The sequence below is a fragment of the Lactuca sativa genome, chromosome 5, assembly GCF_002870075.4.
Source record: "Lactuca sativa cultivar Salinas chromosome 5, Lsat_Salinas_v11, whole genome shotgun sequence".
Taxonomy (NCBI): Eukaryota; Viridiplantae; Streptophyta; class Magnoliopsida; order Asterales; family Asteraceae; genus Lactuca; species Lactuca sativa.
In genome coordinates, this window is record NC_056627.2 from 294,913,639 (window position 1) to 294,938,143 (window position 24,505).

At 33.0% G+C, this 24,505-nt stretch overlaps 2 protein-coding genes across 2 annotated transcripts; one reads left to right on the forward strand and one right to left on the reverse strand.

The window, feature by feature from the left end:
- Positions 1-15,924: 15,924 nt before the first annotated feature.
- On the reverse strand, positions 15,925-17,510 carry LOC111899111 (jasmonate-induced oxygenase 4). The gene is made up of 3 exons (XM_023894987.3): positions 16,793-17,510; positions 16,352-16,673; positions 15,925-16,269 (listed from the first exon to the last, which is right to left on the reverse strand). The coding sequence occupies exons 1-3, from the start codon at positions 17,278-17,280 to the stop codon at positions 16,036-16,038; spliced, it is 1,044 nt and encodes a 347-aa protein (XP_023750755.1). The 5' UTR covers positions 17,281-17,510; the 3' UTR covers positions 15,925-16,035.
- A 791-nt stretch (positions 17,511-18,301) lies between these two features.
- LOC111899128 (uncharacterized) lies at positions 18,302-21,277 on the forward strand. Its single transcript, XM_023895008.2, has 3 exons — positions 18,302-18,672; positions 19,052-20,252; positions 20,369-21,277. The coding sequence occupies exons 1-3, from the start codon at positions 18,302-18,304 to the stop codon at positions 21,275-21,277; spliced, it is 2,481 nt and encodes an 826-aa protein (XP_023750776.2).
- The last annotated feature ends 3,228 nt before the right edge of the window (positions 21,278-24,505 follow it).

A 24,505-nucleotide genomic window follows, 5' to 3' on the forward strand; every position in this document is an offset into this window, starting at 1 on the left:
CCCTTGAGATCTAACCCAATGGATCACTATAAGCAACGAGTAGACTATACTACTTTGGAGTTTCCTTAGCAATGTAAGTGAATAAAGGCAACCATGAGATGGATAGAGTACCTAAATGAACAGACAATGCCGCCTCCGACATTCGTCACCCCCTTTGCTTCCACCGGTGTCCCATACTATCACCCTTCATCCTCATATGTCCCCATCTACCTACGAAAGTCGAACCCTATCCGACTTAAACTTCAAAATCAAGCATCGATGTTCCTCCTCTGTGATTCAAGAACCCTCTCATTCCTTCGTCGGTGTCTCCCTTCCACCACATCCGATCCCTTCCCTCTCTCGCGATACCAATAAAGAGATTAACTTATGCCTAATACCCATCAATTTTGAAGGTGCGAAAGTGATTTTCAGATTCATCTTGTTGAGCTAGTGTTCTGAGTATCTAATTCCATTAATGATATGTATCTGAGCAGCTCTTTGTTTGTAAGTTGGATCCCCTTACATGTTTACACTTTTCATTCTGTTAAATTTCACTGGTTTGGACGGATCTAGGATTTCGTCCCCTGCCGATTAATCATATTTGCTACCTAAATGCGATCAGGTCTTGTCGACTTTTAGATTTTAATTTAGATTGATTTTCGGAAAGAAAACATGGTCACTTTTTTATTGCTTTCTGTGTTTAGGTTTCAAATAGGGTTGCATTTTAGATTTAATCAGGTTCTCGGTTAATTTCTGGAAGAGGATAGGAGGTTAGTTGCAACGACGGTGGTCGCCGACGGTGAATGACCGCGAGTGACCGGTGGTGATGGTAGGAAATGACGGGGTTTGATGGTGGAGGTGGTGTGTAGATGACAATAACTTTGAGGGTGTGGGGTAGCAAGGGAAGTATTTTATTAAACAATTTTTTAAATAAATTAATAATATAAATAATTATATAATAAATAAAATAATTAAAAAAGAATTTTTAAGGGCAAAATAGTCTTTCCGGCAGTGACCAAACGTGCAACAAAAGTAAATAGCAAGGACGGTCCGAGTTAAAAAATAAGTTAGAGACTAAGCGTGTAAATTACACCAAACCATAAGGACCATTTATGTAATTTACTCTTATTTATTTATTGTTTTTTAAACAAAATATCATTTATGGCGTTTGGCATATATTGTTTTGAAAAAAATTGAAATTTATCAACTGAATTGAAGTTTAAAAGAATTAAAATTCTATCATGTGTGGCTGAAAAAAAAACTGAATTCAGTTAAAATAATTTGTTACATATTTCATAAACTACAAAATTTTCCTTTGTTATATTTCATGTAATTTCAACCGTCAATTGACATACAATAAATTATCAATACGTTTCAATATTGGAAGTACAAAACCTTGGGCGAAAGTGGTTTTTTCAAAACCCATGTTTACAAAACCTTGGGTACAATAAATTATCAATACGTTTACATACCACAATTTCTGCTGTGCATTCTTCACCATTATGCCCACTCAAACAACGAAGATCATCCTTTAGAGGTTTTTTTCTTGTTGAAAGTTAATCTAAACTTAGGTTAATTCAGTAAAGAAATTGTTGAAATTTTATTGGCAACAATGAGTTTCCGGAAATGTCTTTTAATAATCGGTCGTTTTTTAGTGAAATTCAAAAAACAATGGAAATGAGGAAATCAACGGATTACAATTTGTATGAGTGTTTTGATGGAGTGAAAGAAATTGTTGAAGCTCGCGGGAAAAACTTGTTATTCCATTAATTGTTTTTCCATTAACATTCAAGAAGGGGGTTGTAGATATATGCGCGGGGGGGGGGGGGGGGGGGGGGATTAGAACTTTATATAAAAATCGTAAGGTGAATTTTTAAGTTGTTCATGAAACGAAGATGGAAGATATTGATTTAGGGACGGTTTGTTCGTTTTGGGGCAATGTATCATTTTCTCATGTTGTTTCTCCCTCTTATGGTGCTTCCGGTAGGATTTTCGTTATATCGAATCCACATCGTATCATACTATATTATAAATGATATATTTTTCCTATCATGATATATATTTGAAATCTTCATGACCTTTTAATTACCGACTTAATATAATTTACCTATTAATTTAAAATATATTATTAAATGCACAACATTATCTTATTATTAGTAGACAATTAAAATGATCATTATAATACACTTTTTAATTTAAATATTATGTTAAATTCAAAACATAAATCAACATATAAAAGAAATTTAAAAAATATATTATAATATTATATTTTAACATAGCTAAATGTGTTTAAATATTATAAATATAGAATAGCAAATCAAGTTAAATAAAAAAATCAAAAAAACTATTTTTTATTATAATTTTTTTTATTCTCGAAATAAGTGGTTTTTAATTAATTAACAGAAAAAATTATATTGCATAAATTTACAAACAATGGTTCATTTATCCATTAACCATCATGATTGAAATTTAAAAAAAAAAATCAAAAGATAATTAATTTCTAAATTAATCAATCATAATGTCAAAATGTATCACTAAATCGGAAACCATGTTTAATTTTATTTAAAATATCAGCTTAATGCTAATGAATTAAATATATATATATATATATATATATATATATATATATATATGTAGGCTCAAAATAATTACAAATTTATACATAACTTAGTGTAAGAGTTATTATTTATAGTTAATGTCTAATTATTTTCAACATCTTTATACAAAAAAAAACTATATAGTTTTATTCCTCGCAGCGTGAAGATATCCACCTAGTTTCTCAAAAAAGGGTGGTCAATTTCTTATTATTTTGTAGTGGTTATGGCAATGTAGTTGATTTCTGGTTTTGAGGTTCTATTTATTTCAATTTATGCTCCCCAAAGGACTATGTGCAAGAGGCAACCCTGGGCTCAAATTCTTCAAATTAATGGTTCTTTTTCGGGGGAGTGTGTATTGATGGGAGACTTTAATGAAGTTCAGGATGATTCGTAGAGATTGGGGTCTCGGTATCACCCGACGTTGGCAAGGAGCTTCAACCAGTTCTTGACCATGTTGAATTTATTGATATTCCGTTGGGTGGTCCTCGTTTTAATTGGAGTGATAAGTAGAGGTCAACGTTTAGTAAGTTGGATAGATTTTTGGTCATGGACTGCTTTTTTGAGTCTTTTCCTCATCTTACGACTTTGGTCTTGGAAATGAAAATTCCTAATCATCGTCCTATTCTTTTATTGGAGTATAGAGTTGATTATGGTCAGGTTCCGTTTCACTTATTCCACTCTTGGTTTGATATGGATGGATTTGATGGGTTTGTTCGGGATTCTTGGTCGTAAATACCTACGAGGGTGGTATCTAATAATCCATGGGTCAAATTTAAGAAGAACTGCAGTTGCTCATATCTAATATGTGGGTCTAGAACTCTAGTAGCCGGAATTGCTTGAGTCTATTGATGTGCATCTTATGGATGATGGGGGTACGGTTACTTTGTGACATCCCCTATTTTCTAGAACTGAAAAAAAATCTTTATACCTTCAAAACCATGTTATCTTTGTTTGCGGAAAATCTCAGTGTATTAAAACATTTTGAGTATAGACCTTGTTTCAAAATAACAAAACTCTAAGGATGTCATAATCAATACACAACATGAGTTACAACGTAAAAACATATTGGTCCTAAATACTATTGCAGATTGCCTCTTGTTCACTCGACATCTTAATCAGGTTCCAACAGCCTTAAGACCACTACCTGTGATGCATATAATTTGAGTGGGTCGGGTTTGGGAACTTGGTGAGACACATTGAGTTTTCAATCCCACAATATTATTATAATAATAACTCATAAATAATAATCCTGCAAAATCAATTGTTATCAAACAATATAGATATATCACACAACATAAATATCTATAAGATATTATACTCTTTACCCCTAGTTACTCAGCCCGTCGATTCTCACATGTTGATCCTATAAAAAATGATCCCTTGAGATCTAACCCAATGGATCACTATAAGCAACGAGTAGACTATACTACTTTGGAGTTTCCTTAGCAATGTATGTCAATAAAGGCAACCATGAGATGAATAGAGTACCTCAATGAACACACAATCTTTTCCCCTAGATAAGTATGATTTATTAACACATACAGATTGTGAGTCTTCTAGCGTTTCTACAAGACTGTCTAGCATTGTCAATGGTCATCATATATTTGTTAGATGACTAGTCCCGGTTGTACAATACTACAATTTTTTGTCATTTCCTTACACAACCATTTTATCTTTCACACCCTTCACATCCCAATATAAGTTTAACAAGTAACTTTAATATGTAAATCATACCCCGACACATGATAGCGGCACATAAAGGTTTATGCTCTTTGTTCCAATCTCACATACATCCCTAGTATGATGCTACCAATTTATTCAACTTATGTTGAACTAAGAATCGTTTATAAGTCTTAGTTATAACTATACAAAACTACAATACATGTAATCTACAATCCCATGTTCATGCAATATTGTCATAATACAAGTTATACATTTAACATAGAATATCAAGCATTCGGTATACATTTAATCTTTTAAGTAATAATGCTTCTGTTAAGATTCTCATTTAATGTTACCAAATATACACTTAACATGTATATCATATAATAAACATTCAGTTCTCATATAAGCATTCAATTGATATTAAATACTTTTATTAAAAATCATTCTTATTAAAGTAACCATTCACTTACTGTACAAGGTATACTATTTGCATAAAACACAAATAGCAAGCTTTCAACGTATTTTTAATTTTTTTTAAGTCTTAGATACTTTTATTAAGATCATGCACTTGAAAGTAACTATGCTCTCACAAGATATATACAGTTAATCTTTAAATAACAAATATTTTTATTAGCATCATGTTCATGAGAGTAACTATGCACTCACTTGATTTAGGTGGAAGACTTTCGGGTAGGTTAGCCCATCGTCTAACTTCATATTTCCCCTTTTAAACGACCTAAATACGAATATTACCAAGCTTCAATATTCATTCATATTTATAAGTTTATATTAACTATTTCCCAGATTCTTCATTAATACCAATAAATACCAAGTTCTATCAAATAAGGAATGACTATATAATATCATATTGGAGGTAGGATTTGTTTGGTATATAAATATATTGTTTGGAAAATCTACTTGAAATTATATATATTGAATGATCACATACTTGAGTAACCTCTGCAACCAGTTATCTGATCATGATACTTTGATGGAAGTATTATTGTGATGATGCTGATGTGTCTCGCATCATATTGGAGTGATTAATCATGACTTGCTGAAAGTCTTGGATAATTATGAAACATATCAGATGTCTCATCAAGTAAAGCAGCCATTCAATCAGAACACTAGAAATAGCTTTAAGTCTGACTTGGACAAGACTTCAGATATCTATATGATAGAACTATTTGTTTTTCCATCATTCACTTGAGTATGTTATTGTGACATCCCCATTTTTACAGCCTGAAAAGACCGATTTTGTTTATGCTTTATAAAAATCAGAGTACCTCTTTTAATAAAAATGTTGCGAAATTTGTTCCCAGTAAAACATGATAAATACGTTATCAAAGCATTTCCGAAGAAAAGTATTTTTATTCATTTTAAAACATTTGGGATGTCATCGTCAATACAGAAACATAAGCATAAACAAAACTTACATTCATTATCACTAGTGATTTACATCTCCTTAATCTCTCAGTGTAATGTGACATCATAACAACACCTGTGATATAAACAAACTGAGTGGGTCAGGTTGGGAAACCTGGTGAGTGCATAGGGTTTTCAACCCACAATAATATAATTATTATGTTTAAACAATCAAACAATCAACCTAATTACCCATCCTCATTATCTTCTTTACTCTTAAGGATCTATCCTAAGAGTCATCTATCTTGCATTCATTTATTCTGAAGTCCCTTGCTTCCAGGGTTATAGGACTGACACTAAATCCATAGCTGCCAATGCTAGTTCGTAAAGCACTAATTCCATAGTTGCTATAGTTTATTCATCGGGTACTAAATCCATAGCTACCAGTGTTTATATAATAGGTACTAAGTCCATAGCTACCAATTCCTAACAGGTACTAAGTCCATAGCTACCAGTGTTTGTTCAATTGGCACTAAGTCCACAGCTGCCGATGTTATTTATTAGGCACTAAGTCTATAGCTGCCAATGTTTACTCACATCATCTTTTATCTCTCATCATTCATCTACCCATGTCATACCCAACATATTTGTATATATAAAATACGTATACAGTTTAAATCATTTAAAACATGTATAAAAACGTTCATCCAGCATAGACATCAAGTATTCAGATAATATGCACACATAGTACGTAGTTTATATAAAATACTTCATATCTATGTGTAAGATGAAAGTAACTATGCACTCACTTGAGAAGGTGGTGACTCGGTACTCGGACAACGCTTCGTTTACTTTAAAATAATTTTCTTCGACGAAACCTAGTATTATTACCACTAGATTTTAGTCTAATATTTACCGTGACTATTTATTAGTCTTGTTATTATTATTATATAAGCTTTTAAACAATACTTTCCAACCACTATGTACAGACAGGGGCAGACATAAAACACCGGAGGACGGGACCATTTTGGCCTATAGCACTTCTGAGATCCAACAACCCTATGCGGCCCTTTAAACCAGATTCCCCGTACCGCGAGTAGTTAAAAAGATATTATAACGACACTTATATAAGTTATAATAACAGCTCAAATATTTATTATAAATTTATAATAACAATACTAATTTTAAATATAAACTATATTTAAAATAGGGTAAGCATAACTTAGTTACAAGGGGATTTTAGCTAGAAGTCGGGCTCTGCAGGGGCAAAACTTCGTCGCTGAATCTTTCTAAGAAAGATTCGTGCAGCGCTCACCTTACTTTACTAAAACTACAGAAAGATAAGTCGAATCACGAGGGACCGAAATGCTCGGGGGATAAGGAGAGAACAACTCTTGAATCAAGAGAATGGTGCAAAAAATATGAGAGCCCAAGCCTCTTATTTATAGGAATTGAATTTACAAAAACTACCCTCCATAATTACTTAATGACCTTATAGTTATATAAACAACTAAACACCCATTTATAATACTATTTCAAATAGATTTAACGATATTTACACTAAACTAATGTCGAAAGAACTCAACATTAGTCTTATAATGACCGCATCGTCGATACCTTTCTAATGATATATATATATATATATATATATATATATATATATATATATATATATATATATATATATGTGTGTGTGTGTGTGTGTGTGTGTACGTATATATGATTTATACTTTATTTTAATACGTAAATATGCTATTATAATTTGTAACTCGTTCATATGAACTCCGTTTTTGACCTTATTTATATCCACGCGTAGGTGGAGACGTACTCTACAAGTTTCGTTTAGACTCCGTCGGCTAATTTTGACTTTATTTTTAAAGTTATATTTTTAACAGGCCGGGATAGGATTGGTCCGTTAAAATCTCATAACTTCTTTATCCGATGTCCATTTTCGTCTGTATTTTTATCGTTACGCTACTAATAACGCGATCTTCGATTCTCGTTTAGGTTGTGTCGGCTAAAAACTGCTCGATCTAATACTAAAACTTCGGGTTGTACACCGCTAAGCCGAAACTTCGAAAAATCATAACTTCCTCATAAGAAGTCAGATTTGGGCGTTCTTTTTATGGACGCTCTCAGATTAACATATTCTACGACTTTCATTTAGATTACTAAGGCTAAAAGAAGATCTATCATAAATTCACTATTTACGTCTTCGCAGTGTCGTGCCAGTTTCGTCGTTAAACTTCGACGGGTCATAACTTCTTCGTTATAACTCGGATTTCAGCGCTCTTTATATGTACGGAACCCTTGAGACATATTCTAAAAATTGGTTAAGATTATTTATTCTAAATAATCTTTTGTCGAAAAGTCGTTTTCGACCCCTATTATCTTTAAATTGACTTTTGCGGATCTACGGGCGTTACAATTATCTCCCTCTTAGGATGATTACGTCCCAGAATCATCAATGAAATAGGGCTCACATGATGACTCCATACGTTATCTCTTTATCTTAAGTAATAACCGTAACTTTGATGTTTCTTCGAACGAGTATCTAACTCTAAGACTTCCTGACTACAGGCGGTGCCCGATCTTGAACCCGCTCTCTATCTCATGTTAGACTTCCCATCATGATCTTTATGTCGCGATCTCGATCTTTATTGGAGACTCCTTTTTTTAACAAACTTGAGATAAGTTTCTTCCTTTGATTATCATAATAGAATGATGGGTCATATTCTAATGACCTCCCATCGCATGATGTATCGCTTGCACTTAGGTCTTTTAGAGTCAAATTCCAGAACAGACTATACCTTCCTTCATGTTCTAACCACATCTTAAAAGGTAGCATTTCAAGCTACAAGCAACCTTTCGTGATACCTCTACATCACGCTTTTTATTACAATCTTTCGTCTTAAGTCAGAAGCTACTTGATTCTCTAAACCACCTAACATACTCAACGTAATCGGACTCAATTTAATATGACCATTAGGGTTGGAATATCAACCATCTTCTTAGTCATTACCGAAATGATGGTAACGACATACACGAACAAAACGGAATCAATTACTAGCTTCTTGGTAACCTTGTGACTTTCCCCAATCCAAACGTGAGTCCTGTGCTTCTGGTAGTATATGCATCTACTACCTTTCACACCGACTCATACTCATCTTAAGTATTGTCTCGTAGTCCCCAAGTCCTAAAATCACAAAACAATTTAACACATACGAGTGTGTCCAAATAATCATAAAAATTTCCATAGACTCTACTAGGACTTCTTCCATGCATATCTTCAATCATCAATTCTGCTTCAACTCGGTTGGTGATGAACATTCCAAATGATAGGAAAAATTTAGGAATTACATCAATCGTTCTATCATCCCGCCAATCAAATGTGTACATTCAGATGTACCCTACTTCTATAGACGTACTGCTATTTTATCAGACGTATTCTAAATGCAAGATACCTCACTTATGATATCTTCCAATAGGTATGATTCAGTATTGTAAGCCATCTCATTTCCTCTATTTTCCCAGTCTATCATGGTTCGCATCACTTCCTGAACTTCTGCCATCGTGATAGGTTTGGGTGCAGGCGTAACGACCGATGTATGACCCATAACTTCTGCCATCGTGATAGGTTCTCATTTAGGTTGTGTCGGCTAAAAACTGATCGATCTAATACTCGAACTTCGGGTTGTACATTGCTAAACCGAAACTTCGAAAAATCATAACTTCCTCATAAGAAGTCAGATTTGGGCGTTCTTTTTATGGACACTCTCAGATTAACATATTCTACGACTTTCATTTAGATTACTAAGGCTAAAAGAAGCTCGATCATAAATTCACTATTTACGTTTTCGCGGTGTCATGCCGGTTCCGTCGCTAAACTTCGACGGGTCATAACTTCTTCGTTATAACTCGGATTTCAACGCTCTTTATATGTACAGAACCCTTGAGACATATTCTAAAACTTGGTTAAGATTATTTATTATAAATAATCTTTTGTCGAAAAGTCGTTTTCGACCCCTATTATCTCAAAATTGACTTGCACGGATCTACGGGCGTTATAGTTATACTTAAGGTGACACTAATAATTGATATTATGAGCTGATGATTGGAAGAAATAATCAACTAATTACAAACGAATGGTATTTCGTGTTGAAGATATAACAAGTGTTGTTATAGTCTTTTATTTAAACAATAGATATATTGTACCTATCCTTATAGGGACATGTAACAGTTGTAAATTATGAATGATGCGACTTCGGCTCTGACCACTTGCTCTGAAAGAGTGCTTCTACGCCGGAGGATGATCTGCGAGGTCACAACAGAGAACTAAGTTAGAGCCGCCCCAGGGACTGTGCCCCGGGAGCGGACTCCGACGGTCAAGTTAGATCATCTAGTAGAACTAAGATGGTTCTCTTTAGCTAAAGAGAACCATCTGGTGCTGGTGGTGTATGGTGGCTGACGGCAGAGGGTGGCAGCTAAGATACTATTCATTATATAGGGGACAATTAGGTCAGGTCTTGGGCTAGCCCAATTCAGGCCCAGCTAGTAAGGAGCTGGGTGAGCCCGCCCGGAGACTCCGGGCGGGGTTGGCGAGCGCGCACCAGGCAAGGTTGGCGGGTGCACACCAGGAAAGGCTGGCAATGGAGAGCCAGGCCAGGGAGCGCCAGGCCGGGCCGACGAGAGAATCCCAGCAAGGCTGGAAAGGGAATCCCCAGCAAGGCTGGCAAAGGAGAGTCAGGCCAGGGAACGCCAGGCCGGGCCGACGAGAGAACTCCAACAAGGTTGGACGTTAGGGTGGTCTAGGCCATGCTAATGGACCATATATCAACAATGAATAAATCTAAATTTACTTATCGTTTAATGGATGTTCACATTCATGTTCTGAAACAATGTATTCTGTGTTAAATAATATTTTTCTCATAATGTTATTTATGAAGTAAATCTATAATCTTTCATTAAATTAATAGTTCTGATAATAACACATATATAATCAAATGATATTTGATTGGAACTTATCTATGTCATAATCATCATGACTATACAAATAAGAAATACATATACCAACTTCAAAAGGATGGTATTTTTGAAGGCAAATGAGTTTTATTCATTTGATATATGTGAATCCTATTTATATGGGAAGATGATTCGCAAGTGTCTTTATCTATTAGTAGTTAAAGAACAAAGGGCTTGACAAAGAATTATACATAAATGATGTCTGTAATCTTTTTCAGTCCATAAATAGATTTGGTTATAGATACTTAATCAATTTCACTGATGACTTTTATTTGTCGTTAATGAAACCTTTTGATTTGATCAATTTTTTCATAGTGAAGATTGAAATACGACTTAATGAGACCATCATTATTCTTTCATTGAAATAAAGAAAATGAGTTTTGTAAACCAGGTCTTCTTGGAACATCTTAAGAGTTATGGAATAGATTCACAACTCATCCCGACAAAAGCAATCACTTGTCATTAGTATGTTTCTTGTGGCATAGGATCACCTGGTCACTTGACTCTATCTTTTGATATTAGAGGTAGCCTTCAAATTCTCTAATAGGATAGGGTCACCTGGCCACTGGCATAATGTCGATAGTACAAGTTTTTAAAGAGGATAAAACATAGACCTTGCAGTCTATTATCTGACGATTTAAAAGAACTATTTACTTTATAAAATTTTGGAATTATGCTCACTGCAACAAATATATTGAATATATATTTCCAACCAAACAAGTGGACTAGATGCTTATATTAGGCTAAGGATGAAATGGGTTATCCTTATCTAAAAGGTATGGAGTCATTAAGCTCATGTTAGACAATAAGCTTAACCACTCTAGTATCTACTATATACATTTATGTAGAATATCCTAAATGATTGTTTAGGATGAAGTTTCTACTAATCCCACTAATTGTCATTCCATAAGACAAGTGATTAGAAAATGTTTTTTTTAAGTGGGAGCAATTTGGAGATTTAAGAGCTAAAGATCCATAAGCTAAATGCATCATAGTTTGGAACTAGCAAGTTTTCAACTGTTGTTGAATATGCTCACTAGTTGATCAAAAACTAATAAAACACATAGTGATGCATTCATGTATGATTATCAAGTATAGGCTTGATTAATCTTCCTCAATATAGTTTGACTATAAAGAGTAAGTGAGTTTCACAGAAGAAAACATACATGATTGAAAATCTTCTCAGATTTAAGTTAACATCTCAAAGTAAGAATCTTCTTTCTTATAAGTTAATTACATGGTGTGATTTAATTATGAATATAGATGACTCTTGTGTTTTTTACAAAGCTAGTGGGAGTGCAGTAACATTCCTAATGTTATATGTACTCAGTATATTAATTCATGGAATAAATATCTATATTGATAGATCATGGTAAGTTAAAGGATTAAATAAAATTGCATTAATTGTCAAGGATCTTAAACGAGTTTAAGATAAAGGACTCTGAGAGAGTCATCTTGTCAAATACCATATGACATGATTTTGATCAAATCCTAGTGCAAATGTTTTTGAACTAGATAATATGATTGTATTATGTATGCTGATGCAATTGGATTGATCATATATGTCATGATTATGCATAAAGGCCAAATGAGTCATATGCTTAGAGCATGTCGAATGATACCAGTATAATCCGAGAACAAGTTATTGTGTGACTTATAGGAACATTCTAAAGTACTTGCAAAAACTAAAGAAATATTCCTAATCTGCGGAGTATTTAAAAGAAAGCTATGTTTAAGGTTGTTACACATGTGCTAAATTTTCAAATAGATTGAGATGACTCTCAGTCACAATCGGGTGTGTCCTCATTATGAATGAAGAGATAGTTACATGGATAATGGTTCCATGTAGGTTTTAATTAATGTTACACATCAGAGTCAGAGTACCTCGTGGTTTGGAGAACCACGTACAAATATGCTTAATGTATAGTTCATTATGACTATGAGTAATCCCATTACGCAAGTATTGGTATCTAAGTCATATTTATGCATCTAATTCATTCTCAATAGTTTTTCTTTATATATGAGTTATATATAAAACTGAAAATGATTGCATTCGCAAATTTTATACAAATCAAGTTTGTCAAATCTACTTAACAAAGCTGTTTCATTAGCTAAAGCATGAAAGTCAAGCTAGAGGGCATTGTTGATATAAGTAGATGTATTTGATTGAAATTTAGTATTTGGATATTGGAACCATAAAGACAACAAATATTGTAATGAATGATATATTGGATATGAGTCTTTCATTAAATAACTGTTGTGTTCTATATTAGTATGTTTAAATCCTTAAATAACTAGGTTATTCTAAATGTCCATAGTCGTTCATAGTTGTGGGAGCATCTATGAGGTAAGACTAATATGAGAGGATTTATGGATTCTCATGGAGATAAGAATGGCAAAGAGCTGCTACCAACTTCATAGGTACTTGATTGTGAGAATAAGTATTGGACTTGACCCACATCAAAACCACTTTATGGATCGTAGTCAAGAGTGATGTTTTTATCAAGGTTGTATATTTTAATCTTAGACCTAAGATACATATTTGAAACTTGAAGTGTGGGGATTGTTGTGCTTTGACATGGTTTAATGTTGTTTCATAAACGGCCGTCATAACGGTCATCGTTGGGTATGACATAAACTACATTGATAGACATATGTAGTCGAGATGATCTTTGTACTTTTAGACCTGAGATACAAAAAAAACACCACAAATAGCAACAATATAAAATATAAGAATTATTACCAGAAAACTTCCTCAAAATAGCCAAATCAATAAAAATGAAAAAGAATTATTACCAGAAAACTTCCTCAAAATAGCCAAATCAATAAAAATGAAAAAGAAAAAAAAAACACAAAGATTTTTTTTTTTTTATGGAAAAGAAGAGTAAAAGTTTAATTTGGAGACAATCAAATATATAAATTCTTTAATGATATTAACCATTTCACAAACAATAAAACATTTATATATCTGGTGGTCCATAGACAATCTCTATTATACAACTATATGGTATGTGACCACAATATGTTAGGACCTACTCACAATACATTATAAATATTAGAAACAAAAAAAGTTCCAATCGTTGAAACTCGAAAGGGTGCCTAAGGCGAGGTCCACCATTAGCATGGCGACGGAGAATTTGAACATCTGAGACCGGCTCACGTCCTAGTCAACCTCAATAATGGATCGAGTGTAAAACACTCGGGAAGTATACGATCAAACCCATAAATTTTGGATTTTAATTTAACTCCCCAATCATTCTATGCAGATGAGATATATTGGTATGGATATTGATACTTGCACAAACAAGTTTTAAATCAATAGTTTGAATACATAAATGTTATAATGAATTTCAATAAATTCACAAATATACTGATCCCGTTGACCTTTACAACTGATTATGAATTAACAATAGTTCATCACATAAAACGTTTTCTTTTTGGCCGTTCTAAAAAGAAAATAAAACGTTTTTTAAATTAAAATGTTGAACAATTTCTGGTGTCTACATATCATATGGTCTACCATGACTGTTGACCACGGTGCACTTGGTATATGGGGACATATTAGACCCATCTGGACCTTGCAACTCCAAAAACATCACGATACTACCTACCATCCTCATGGACCACAAAAATACTTCACTTTCTTCCTTTACTAACCTAACATTCTCTTTTCTTTATATATATATATATATATATATATATATATATATATATATATATATATATATATATATATATATATATATATATAATATGTTATTATGTATTATAAATAAATAAAACAAATGTGTGCAAATATACGTAAAATACTTTACACACTTTCATATAATATGTTATATTACATAAACTTTTATTATTATTTTTTTAATTTTACCTAAAAATACATTTTTTTTGTTTTACATAAAATGCATTTTTGTATGTATTTAAAAGGTTATCTTTTTGTAAAATACAATTTATAAAATAAGTAAAATAAATTCTATAAAATTCATTTGATGTAAAAATACATATTTTTTAATACAATTTGTATACATCTATAAGATGTATTTATACATAAAGTATAAGATATGTTTTAAGTTTAATTTAGATAAAAAAGTAAAAGGGGTTTAATGGCAATCAAGACTCTTAGCTCAATAGAAAGGTGTGTATATAACAAACTTCGACCAAAGGACTTGTAACCCAACGGTATTCGGTGTTTGTCCTCATTCCTTGAAGTTGAAGGTTTAAATCATGTTGTGGATATAGATGAATTTAAGGAGTAGTTTATGAATAAAGGAGATTTGTCGTTTAAAAAAAAAAAAAACATAACTTCAAACCTTAGCTCCCACATTTTTGTTTTTAATTTTGCAAATACGTAATACTATATAAAATCACCACATAATTGGGGTTTTTAACCAATAAATCCAACAATGTTTAGCCTTACTATTCCAATATACCATCCATTGAAACGACCAACTTTGAATCAAATCAAACAACACATTCTTGATAATTCTTTTATCATCAAAAAATATATTATTTTGATACCTCAAAATCACCAATAATAACACCATGATAATAGCATCTAAAACGAACTTTTTGGAAGCCGGAATAGTGCATGAATGATGAGTCCACCAACACAAATATGTCTTCTAACATGCGAAAACAAAGGAATTGTCAAATCCCCCGAAACACCAACCTTTGACCACAAAGTAATCGCAACCTCACACCCAACGAAAGTATGAAAACTTACTTTCGGAGCTTGCATACAAATTGGACATAAAACCGAGTTTGATCTCTTAACTATCATGACTATTGGATGATTTTTTTGTTTTTTTTTAAAGACCATGATTACTTGGTACGCTTTTTGTTATTTTTGTACTTCTCACCAAATCTATATACATACATCTTGTAGAAAAGAAGAAAATGAAGTATTCAAAGGTTTATGACTAGATAAAAAAAATGTGAACTAAAGTAGGAACGATAATTTTTGTGAAACTGTCAACAGTTTATGTCAAAATGTATTTTTATTGTTAAAACATATAAAATCATAAATTTCAGTATATTGGTCATTTGGTTGATTAAAAAACTACACCCTAAAAGTAAAAAATATTTGCCACACTGTTACTCGATTGACACATCATTGGTTTGTCACACAATAGCACATAGTTGTTCCTTCTCTGTTGTTTGTTCAAAGACATCCGTCTTATATATACAAATATGTATTTACTTTGCAATTTATTAAACGTTTTTAATTTAATTTTTAACAAAATTGAGAGAGTTTAGAAAGATGGTTCTTTGGGATCAATGTTGCCTTATATCATTGAAAGATAAAATTTGAATCAGATTATGAAAGACTTACATCATCCAAGAACATTCAACCAGATATTGCCAAACATTGCAACAATTACCATCAAGATTAACAGATGTTATGTCAAATGAGGAGAGCATCAATGTTCCTTTTACCATTTGGACCTTTTGTATACCATGATTGAACATAATCACCATATACAACTTCATGATACTTGGGAGGTGGCTGCAATCCTGGTGCTGGTGACACTGAAACTGTTTTTGCAGGATCATGGAATGTAGCAACCGAAAGCCTTGCTTTTTCACCATTTGTTATGGCCCTATGCACAGCACTCTTATAAACTCCATTTGTTATGATCTGCAAAAGTGCAAATAACAACAATGATCAAACACTAAAAACTTATGATAAACAAAGATGAGAATGTTATAGTTCCTAATACCTCTGTTTGATCACCTAAGATCACAAAGATTGCATGAGATACAGGATTTACAGTTACCCAACCATCATTCTTGGATACTTGAAGACCTGCAACGTTTTCTTGAATGAGAAGGGTGATGAATCCCATGTCGGAGTGAGATTGCAAGCCAAGTGTAAGCTCAGGCTGTGGGCATGATGGGTAGTAACTCACGGTGATGTTTTGGTATACTTCTCCCATGGATTCTTCAATGAAGGAAGATGATAAGCCTAAGCTTGTGGAGATTAAGCCCAAAAGTTTTAGAGCAAGGACTTTCATATTATCACTGTATTCCCCAATTACTTCCCTATAGCAAGTATACTTTGACATTAGTGTTAAACACATATGCAATTGAACCCAATTCAAGCCCTAATTCCCAAGGGGGAGGAAAATACTCAAATAGAGATTAGATAATAGATGATTAACCTGTAATTTGGAGGGAAATGCGGCCACCGAGAAGGATGACGTCGAGAAAGAGGGAAAGTGTGATGATCAAAGTAATCTCTCCAGTCAAGGACTGCATCATCGGAGGCAACTAGCATGCGGCTTCCGTAGCCTTCAGAAGCAGGAGAAGTGGAATCACAGGCGTACCGGAGCTTTTCCGTCATCGGAAAGTCTTCAAAGAAGGAGGATCCGACCTTCCTTATTTGATCCAGCAGCGTGGTGGAAACACCGTGGTTAATTACATGAAAGGCGCCCCACTCTGAGCATGCGCTCCCGATCTCTTTACATAGGAGGTTCACATCCCTATCGCCACCGAGGTTGATCATAGGGATTTTATGATCAGTGGCGTTTCCGTTACTCGGCTTGCTAGGTCGGTTCTCCGGCGGTTGTATATACTGCGGCGGCACCTCCAGTTTTAGATCCTTCTCTGCAATAGATTGAACTCGGATCGGTGCACCGACAACTTCCATTTCAAACCAACAAACTAAAACGTTTGTACACACTAAATAACCGATTAGAAAGAATTCGTTAGTCTTTCGCGTAGCAAGAACTTCCTCCGGCGAGGTTGAAAGCGGGAAGGGGTCGTCGGCGTTCCGGACACTTCACTTTACCTTATGGAATGATTGGAATCCTTCGCTGTGTCATAGGCTTCCCAACTAGAAATGGCCCTAGGGCTGCAAAAGGGATGATCCTGATTTTGATTTTTAACTTTTAACTTTAGTTTGTTTAAGGAAGTTAATAAAGTTTTAACTTTCTTTAAAAAATATTATTAAGTTCTTTTACATCAACATCATTAAAGTTTTTAAATAATTCCAAAAATATCAATGTAATTTGAAATAAAATGTTTGATACTAATTTGACATTTTTTTTAATTGGACATTCATTCACCACTCATCTACGGAGTTTTTTACAAAAACATAGTAGTTTTCAAAAGTATTTACAACAAAGGGGTAGTTTAAAACTTATTTACAAAATAATTGTAGTTTTATTTAAAAAAAAAAAAAAGGAACCCTATTAGCCTAGGAAACAGTCTCCAACATCTCAATGCTTTATTTGCCTCATCGTTCATCTTCCATGTGCCACCGATCGTTGAAAACATTAATTACCATCGTCTTTTTTCAATTTTTTCTACGGTGAAGTTTTATTCACATTGACCTTTTTGTTTATGTTTGAGTGAAATTTTTATATGTTGATTTTGACCAGATAAAAAGACTAATCGGTTCATTCACCAATATACTTGTTGTTTGTATATTAATTTTAGGACTCTTAAATTTATTGTTTTTTATTCCCTTTCATCCAATTAGTAGCATCAATTGAATCAATAAGATTGTTGACTTCATTGTTTATTTTTTATCGTGGTGTGAATTTCTTTCAAAATTTTATTTTTTATATTTTATGGGCTTTGTAGTAAATGTAGATATGTATAAATTAATGTGTTACATTATTTTAAAATTTGTTTTTGTTTCTCCATAGATTTTTATCAACAACAACATGACATCAAAATTTGTTACTTTCTTATGCTATCGGGACGGAAAAATTTATGACGGGAAAGAAGGTATAACTTACGACAAGTCTCCAAGTAAAGCTATCAAGGTTCAACGTGGAATAAAATTCAATGATCTGGTTAACCAAATCTATTTTGCAACATCGATTGACAAGCAACAATATCATATTAAAGTAATTTGTAGATACCCATCGGTTGTTGGAAAGGTAATGAAATATATTCCTCTACCAATCAAGGACGATAATGACGTTGAAATTATGTTTGATGTGCTTAGTCTTCATCAAGAACTAAGCAACATTGATCTATACTTAGAGATTGACGTCAATGGAAATAAAAATCACATGGATATAACACCCAGGTATTAAAACTCATATTACACATCAATTTTCAAAATTTTACCTTATATTGTTTTGTTGATGAACTTTTGTGAAGAATGTGACATTGTATAATAAGTTTGGGGCTATTTCTGCCATTGAGGAAAAGTTTATAATCTTGCCTACAGAAAATTTTCATGTTGCTTACATATAGAATAGGACAGTACACGCCTAGGAGAATTAAAAATATTCAGTTTGCTTTAGTTTTCCCATTTGTTTTAGTTTCTATCCATGTATGCATTCATCATAAAGACAAAAAAGCAATCCATTTTAGTACATTTTTATTATTTTTTCCATCTCAATTTCATAATTATAATTTGTTATTGTTTTCACCTACACATTTTTTTGTTTCATTACTTGTAGAACACAAGAATCGGATTTGATAGAAAAAGAAATGAACACTATTTTATTACCTACTATGAATCCTATTGATGTTGTGTCAGACATGATTCACAACGAGGACTTCAATATAATTTCTGAATTTGCTGTTGTGAACAATGGAATGAATAGTGGATTTGACACAGATAATGACGGATATGAAAGTGGGGATGAAAATGAAACTGAAAACCGAGGAGATTTAACCACAGATGGAGCTGAGATACCTTCTAATTTTACTAGTTTAGAAGGAATAGATGTGGCTAATGTTGACAATTGGACGGTGTCACACTCCGAGAGTAAAAATCATTTAACTGAAGAATTGGGTGAAAATTCTTTTAAGAATAAAGACGAACTTATTAGAGCTATCAAGCTTTACACGATCAGGAAACATCGACAATATGAAGTGGTTGAAACATGTCCAACAATTTGGAAGATAAGATGTAAGTTGTGTTCACAAACTGGTTGTAAGTGGCAATTACGTGCATGTAAACGTAAACGTAGTGAGTATTTTGAGATAACACAATACATTGGTCCACACACTTGTTCCCAGTATAAGATTACTCAAGATCATCCAAATCTGGATGCGAGCTTGATCGCTCAAGAAACTGAACACCTTATTAAAGAACAACCATCTATTAGCATTCCTACCTTGAGAGCTGAAATAATTGATAAATTAGGATATACTCCTTCGTACAGGAAGGTCTGGGTAGGAAAACAGAAGGCGATTGAACATATATTTGGAAACTGGGAGGAATCTTATATTGTTTTACCAAAATTTATGGCTGCACTTCAATTTTACAATCCAGAGACTATAGTTGAATGGTGCACTGCTAGATTAAGTAATGTGGATCACATAGATAGTAATATGAACCAAAGGGAGAGTAGTGTGGATCAAGTGGAGTTCAGACGTGTGTTTTGGGTTTTTGCTCCTTCTATCAACGGATTTGCACATTGTCGACCTGTTGTTAGCATTGATGCAACACATTTATATGGTAAGTATAAGGGAAAGATGATGATTGCAATGGGAGTTGATGGTAACAATCAGATTTTTCCTCTTGCATTTGCTATTGTTGAGAATGAATCATATAATAGTTGGTATTGGTTTCTTAATCATGTCAAGAAACATGTGGTGAAAGAACGTGGCGGCATTTGTTTAATATCTGATCGTCATAGTGGAATCCTAAAGGTAGTTAATGAGCAAGGATCACCATGGCTGGAGCCCCATAGTTTTCACATGTATTTATTATTTAATTCCGTTAACCACTTTTATGGTACATTTAATTTAATTCTCACATTTGAAAGGATTTGTATAGGTATTGTTTGCGACATTTTGTCAATAACTTTCATGACAAGTTTCGCAATTCACATTTAAAAGTTTTAGCTTACCGTGCTGGAAGTCAAAATCAAGTTCGTAAGTTCAACTCTATCATGGATGAAATTGGAAAACTAAATGCACAAGCTCGTCAATGGCTCGAGGGACATTCACTTTGTAGATGGACACTTGCACATGATGGTGGAAAACGCTATGGGTTGCTCACTACAAATATGTCAGAGATTTTTAATAATGTACTTAAAGGTGCTCGTTTTTTACCAATCACTCCATGTGTCAAACTTACATTTTATAGATTGGTTCACTATTTTGATGTGAGGCGTTCTTTGGGACCTACTGCTCAAGCTAACGGAGATGTTTTTACTCCTCATGTTGTTGTAAAACAAGCAGCATCAATGTCAAAAGCTAGTGCACACACCCTCAAATCTTTCAACCGACAAAAAGGAATAATTGAGGTTGTAACTCAAAAAGGAAAAAATATGCAAGTAGTTGATTTGGAGAAAAAAACTTGCACATGTGGTAAGTGGGAGATATATAAGTATCCGTGTTCTCATGTCTTGAGTGCATGTGCCTATCTTTCTTTAAATACTAGTCAATATATTCAACGATATTACTCAATTTTTGAATATTCTGCTACGTGGGCATCTGATTTTTCACCGATCCCTCATGAAGCATATTGGCCTGAGACGTCTATTCAAGGAATGCTTCCAAATTCAGAGTTAAAACGAAAGGAAAAAGGTCGTCCTCGCTCCACAAGGCTACGAAATGGAATGGACATTAAAGAAGGAAAGAAAGCTAATCTTTGTGGATTGTGTAGACTAAGTGGTCATAATCAAAAAACATGTCCTTCTAAGCCTAGGAAACGACCTATGGATATGTGAATGTGTTTGATTGAGTAGTATTTATTCTAGATTTTTTCGTTATATATGTTAAAAATAACTCATTTTATATTAGTAATGATTGATTATATAAGATTTATCCGAGTTATATTTATATTTATACCATTTGATGTTCATGTTACATTTGTTGGTATTTTGTTTTGTTTCTATTCAAAATGGTTATAAAATAAAAAACCAAACGTTTATAAAAAAATAAACTATGTACAGTAAAACAATTATGAATTACTTCTTATTCTTTATAATTTAATACAGTTCAATTTTTTTAACTGTTCAAGAAAACATATAAATTAATAGTGATTCAATCGAATAATTTTGAATATAATGAATTGGTAAAAAAAATATGGTTACATGGTCTTTTTATTATTGTAAACAAACTATAAAATTAATGTAAAATCTAAATTATATTTTATTAAATGCAAACTTAGAATCTAACTACTAAAACCCAATATACTATGTTTTGGTAAATAACTTTGAAACAACAATGATTAGGTAAATACTTTTTAAAATTACAACCCTCAGGTAAAAAACTCCTCATCTACGTCTCATCGTTGTTATACAGAGTTTAGATCACTCTGGACAAAAGTAAATCAACGAATTATTCGTTATCAGGATGTTCTCTTTCAAATTCGTATCTCTAACTTAAACTTGCCCCTCTCCAACGCAAATACGATAGTTGATGATGCAAACTTTGTCATTGAGGCTAATTGTCTAAAAGTTAGATATCACCAACCACCAATAATCATGACATAAGGTTTATGGTTTGTCCTAACTATGTGACAAGTGAGTTTTAATATTTAAAGTTATATCCATGGCGAATCCAAAATTCAAATTTATAAATATCCAATTTTAATGATATGACGAAATAAACATGTCAAAGTTTTTTGGTTGAGAGTAATTAAATATCCTCTTACATTGCTTCTTATATATCCTCTTACCTATTTTAACTGGTGGCCTGCTTCACACAAATTTATTAAAATAACTTTATTTTCATTAAAAATGACATATGTCATCATGTAAGATGTGTATGAAGATATATAAGATAAAATGTACAAGGATATTTAATTTTTATTTGATTAATTACCAGTTCGAATTGTCAATAGTATCATCCAAGATAAATGTACTAATGACTTTAATACCTTAGATCAAACTAAACTAAACAAAACACAACTACTTAATGTCTAGGGTTGTTCACTATTTGGATAAAACCGAATTGTCCAATTGGACAATTTGGATTGGACTATTTGGTTCGGATATTCGGATTTTTGGATTGGTTTTCAACAAAACCGAATTATTATTTTGGATTTCGGATTGGTTTTGGTTTATAAAATAAGAACCGAATAGTCCAAAAAAACCGAATAAACATTTATTGTTTATTTATTTATAATATATATCTATAGTTATCAATTAATTTTGTAATTTATTTTTTCAAATTGGTTCAAAATATTTCACCCGATAAAAAAACATCAATATATATTATCTCTCAAAAGTTTTCTATCAATAAAATATTTAATTATAATATATTTGTTTATTAGTTGTTTATAAATTTCAAATCACAACTAACTAATTTTTTTCGCTTCTTGTGTAAAATTGGGTAATATTATAATTATATGTCGTTTTAAAATATTTCGGTCTTTTAAAACCGAATTATAAAAACCGATCCAACCAAATTGTAATTGGATTGGATCGGATCGGATTTGAATTTAGTTTGGACTATTTGGATCCATGTTTTGAAAACCGAAATCCATTTGGATTCACTTGATTGGATCAGATCAAACCGATCCATCCAAACGAACACCCCTATTAATGTCATTCAATTTAATGTTAAATGTGATTCGAGCATTTGGAGCATTCATATGGAACATTTAGAGCACTTGGAACTTAATAGAGCACTTGAGGTTCATGGAGCATGTGACAAAGGAACAGATCATTTGAGAAATAAATGGATCTCCTGATAAAGGAACGGATAAAGTAACAAAGGAACGAATCTTCTAAAAGGGGGTATGAAGCACCTGGAAGTGGAATGGAGCATCATGGTGCATGGATGAGCCACCTATGCTTGAAGTGCCATTATGGATGTAGAAGCGTCATCCATAATGTGGAAGCGCAACTCATTGTATAGATATGCCATTCTCGAGGAATAAGCGCCACTTTGAAGGTAGAAGTGCCACTATGGTTCTAGAAGTACCATTCTGGAGGTAGAAGTGCCATTCTGGCGGAAGAAGCGCCACTTTAAAGGAAGAAGCGTCACTATGGTTCTAGAAGCGTCACTCATAAAGAGGAAGTGACATCCTTTGAGAAGAAGCGTAATACCTAGCACAAGAAGCGACATTCTCATGTTGATGTGCCATCTTATTACAAGGATACGCCACTTATGTTCCTTGATGAGTTGTTGCTATGAAGTGCCCTATGATGCTCAATATTGTTCAAGGAGACTCAAAAGTCGAAGATGCTTAAGGATTATTGCTTGATGCACCACCATGATGGTTGATATGCCATGGTGATCTTGATGTGCCACTCTTGCATCATGATATGCCACTATGGGTCATGATGCTCCATCATGTGTGTTGTTAATGCTCATGCAAAGATGAATGCTCCAGAAGATGTTGCATGGCAGATTGTGATTGGTTGACAACTGTCATGGCCCTATGGGCCAATAAGCTTACCCCATTAGGGTTTTAGGTTTGATCCATCAAGTATAAATATGGATGCATGTTAAGTCATTTTGTATCTTGAATTCTAGAGTGTTTGGTGAATCTCTGTGAAAATTGTACTTGTAACCTCTATCTGAGAACTTATAACTAAAGAATACTCTTTTCCCGCCCGTAGACGTAGGTCACCTTGACCGAACCACATAAATTCCGTGTCTTGTTTTCTTTTAGTTTTGCAAGTTATCCGCTTTATTTCCTATTAACAAGATAAATAGCTTGTTTCACTATTGTTTTTTTTTTTAAATCTTAACATTATATCTTGAAACATAATTATCACAAAGTCAGAACCAGATTAATACAAATATTCAAAAGTAACCAAATAAAAAATCACATAGAATAAAAATAAATAAAGATATATTAAATTAATAAACAAAGTCATAACCTATTATAGTATCTCTACTTTGTATGCTAGAGTAATAAATAGACTTTGACTTATAGGTAATAGTTGCTTTACATTCAACTTATTTTATCTCTATACATCAAATACTAACACCAGAAAACA

Excerpts from the sequence above, each read along its gene's own strand:
- LOC111899111 (XM_023894987.3), bottom strand. The coding sequence starts at position 17,280 with ATGGAAGTTGTCGGTGCACCGATCCGAGTTCAATCTATTGCAGAGAAG. Across the intron at positions 16,674-16,792 it reads CATTTCCCTCCAAATTACAG|GGAAGTAATTGGGGAATACA; the intron begins GTTAATCATCTA and ends TACTTGCTATAG. Across the intron at positions 16,270-16,351 it reads TCTTAGGTGATCAAACAGAG|ATCATAACAAATGGAGTTTA; the intron begins GTATTAGGAACT and ends GCACTTTTGCAG.
- LOC111899128 (XM_023895008.2), top strand. The coding sequence starts at position 18,302 with ATGACATCAAAATTTGTTACTTTCTTATGCTATCGGGACGGAAAAATT. Across the intron at positions 18,673-19,051 it reads CACATGGATATAACACCCAG|AACACAAGAATCGGATTTGA; the intron begins GTATTAAAACTC and ends CATTACTTGTAG. Across the intron at positions 20,253-20,368 it reads GTCATAGTGGAATCCTAAAG|GATTTGTATAGGTATTGTTT; the intron begins GTAGTTAATGAG and ends CACATTTGAAAG.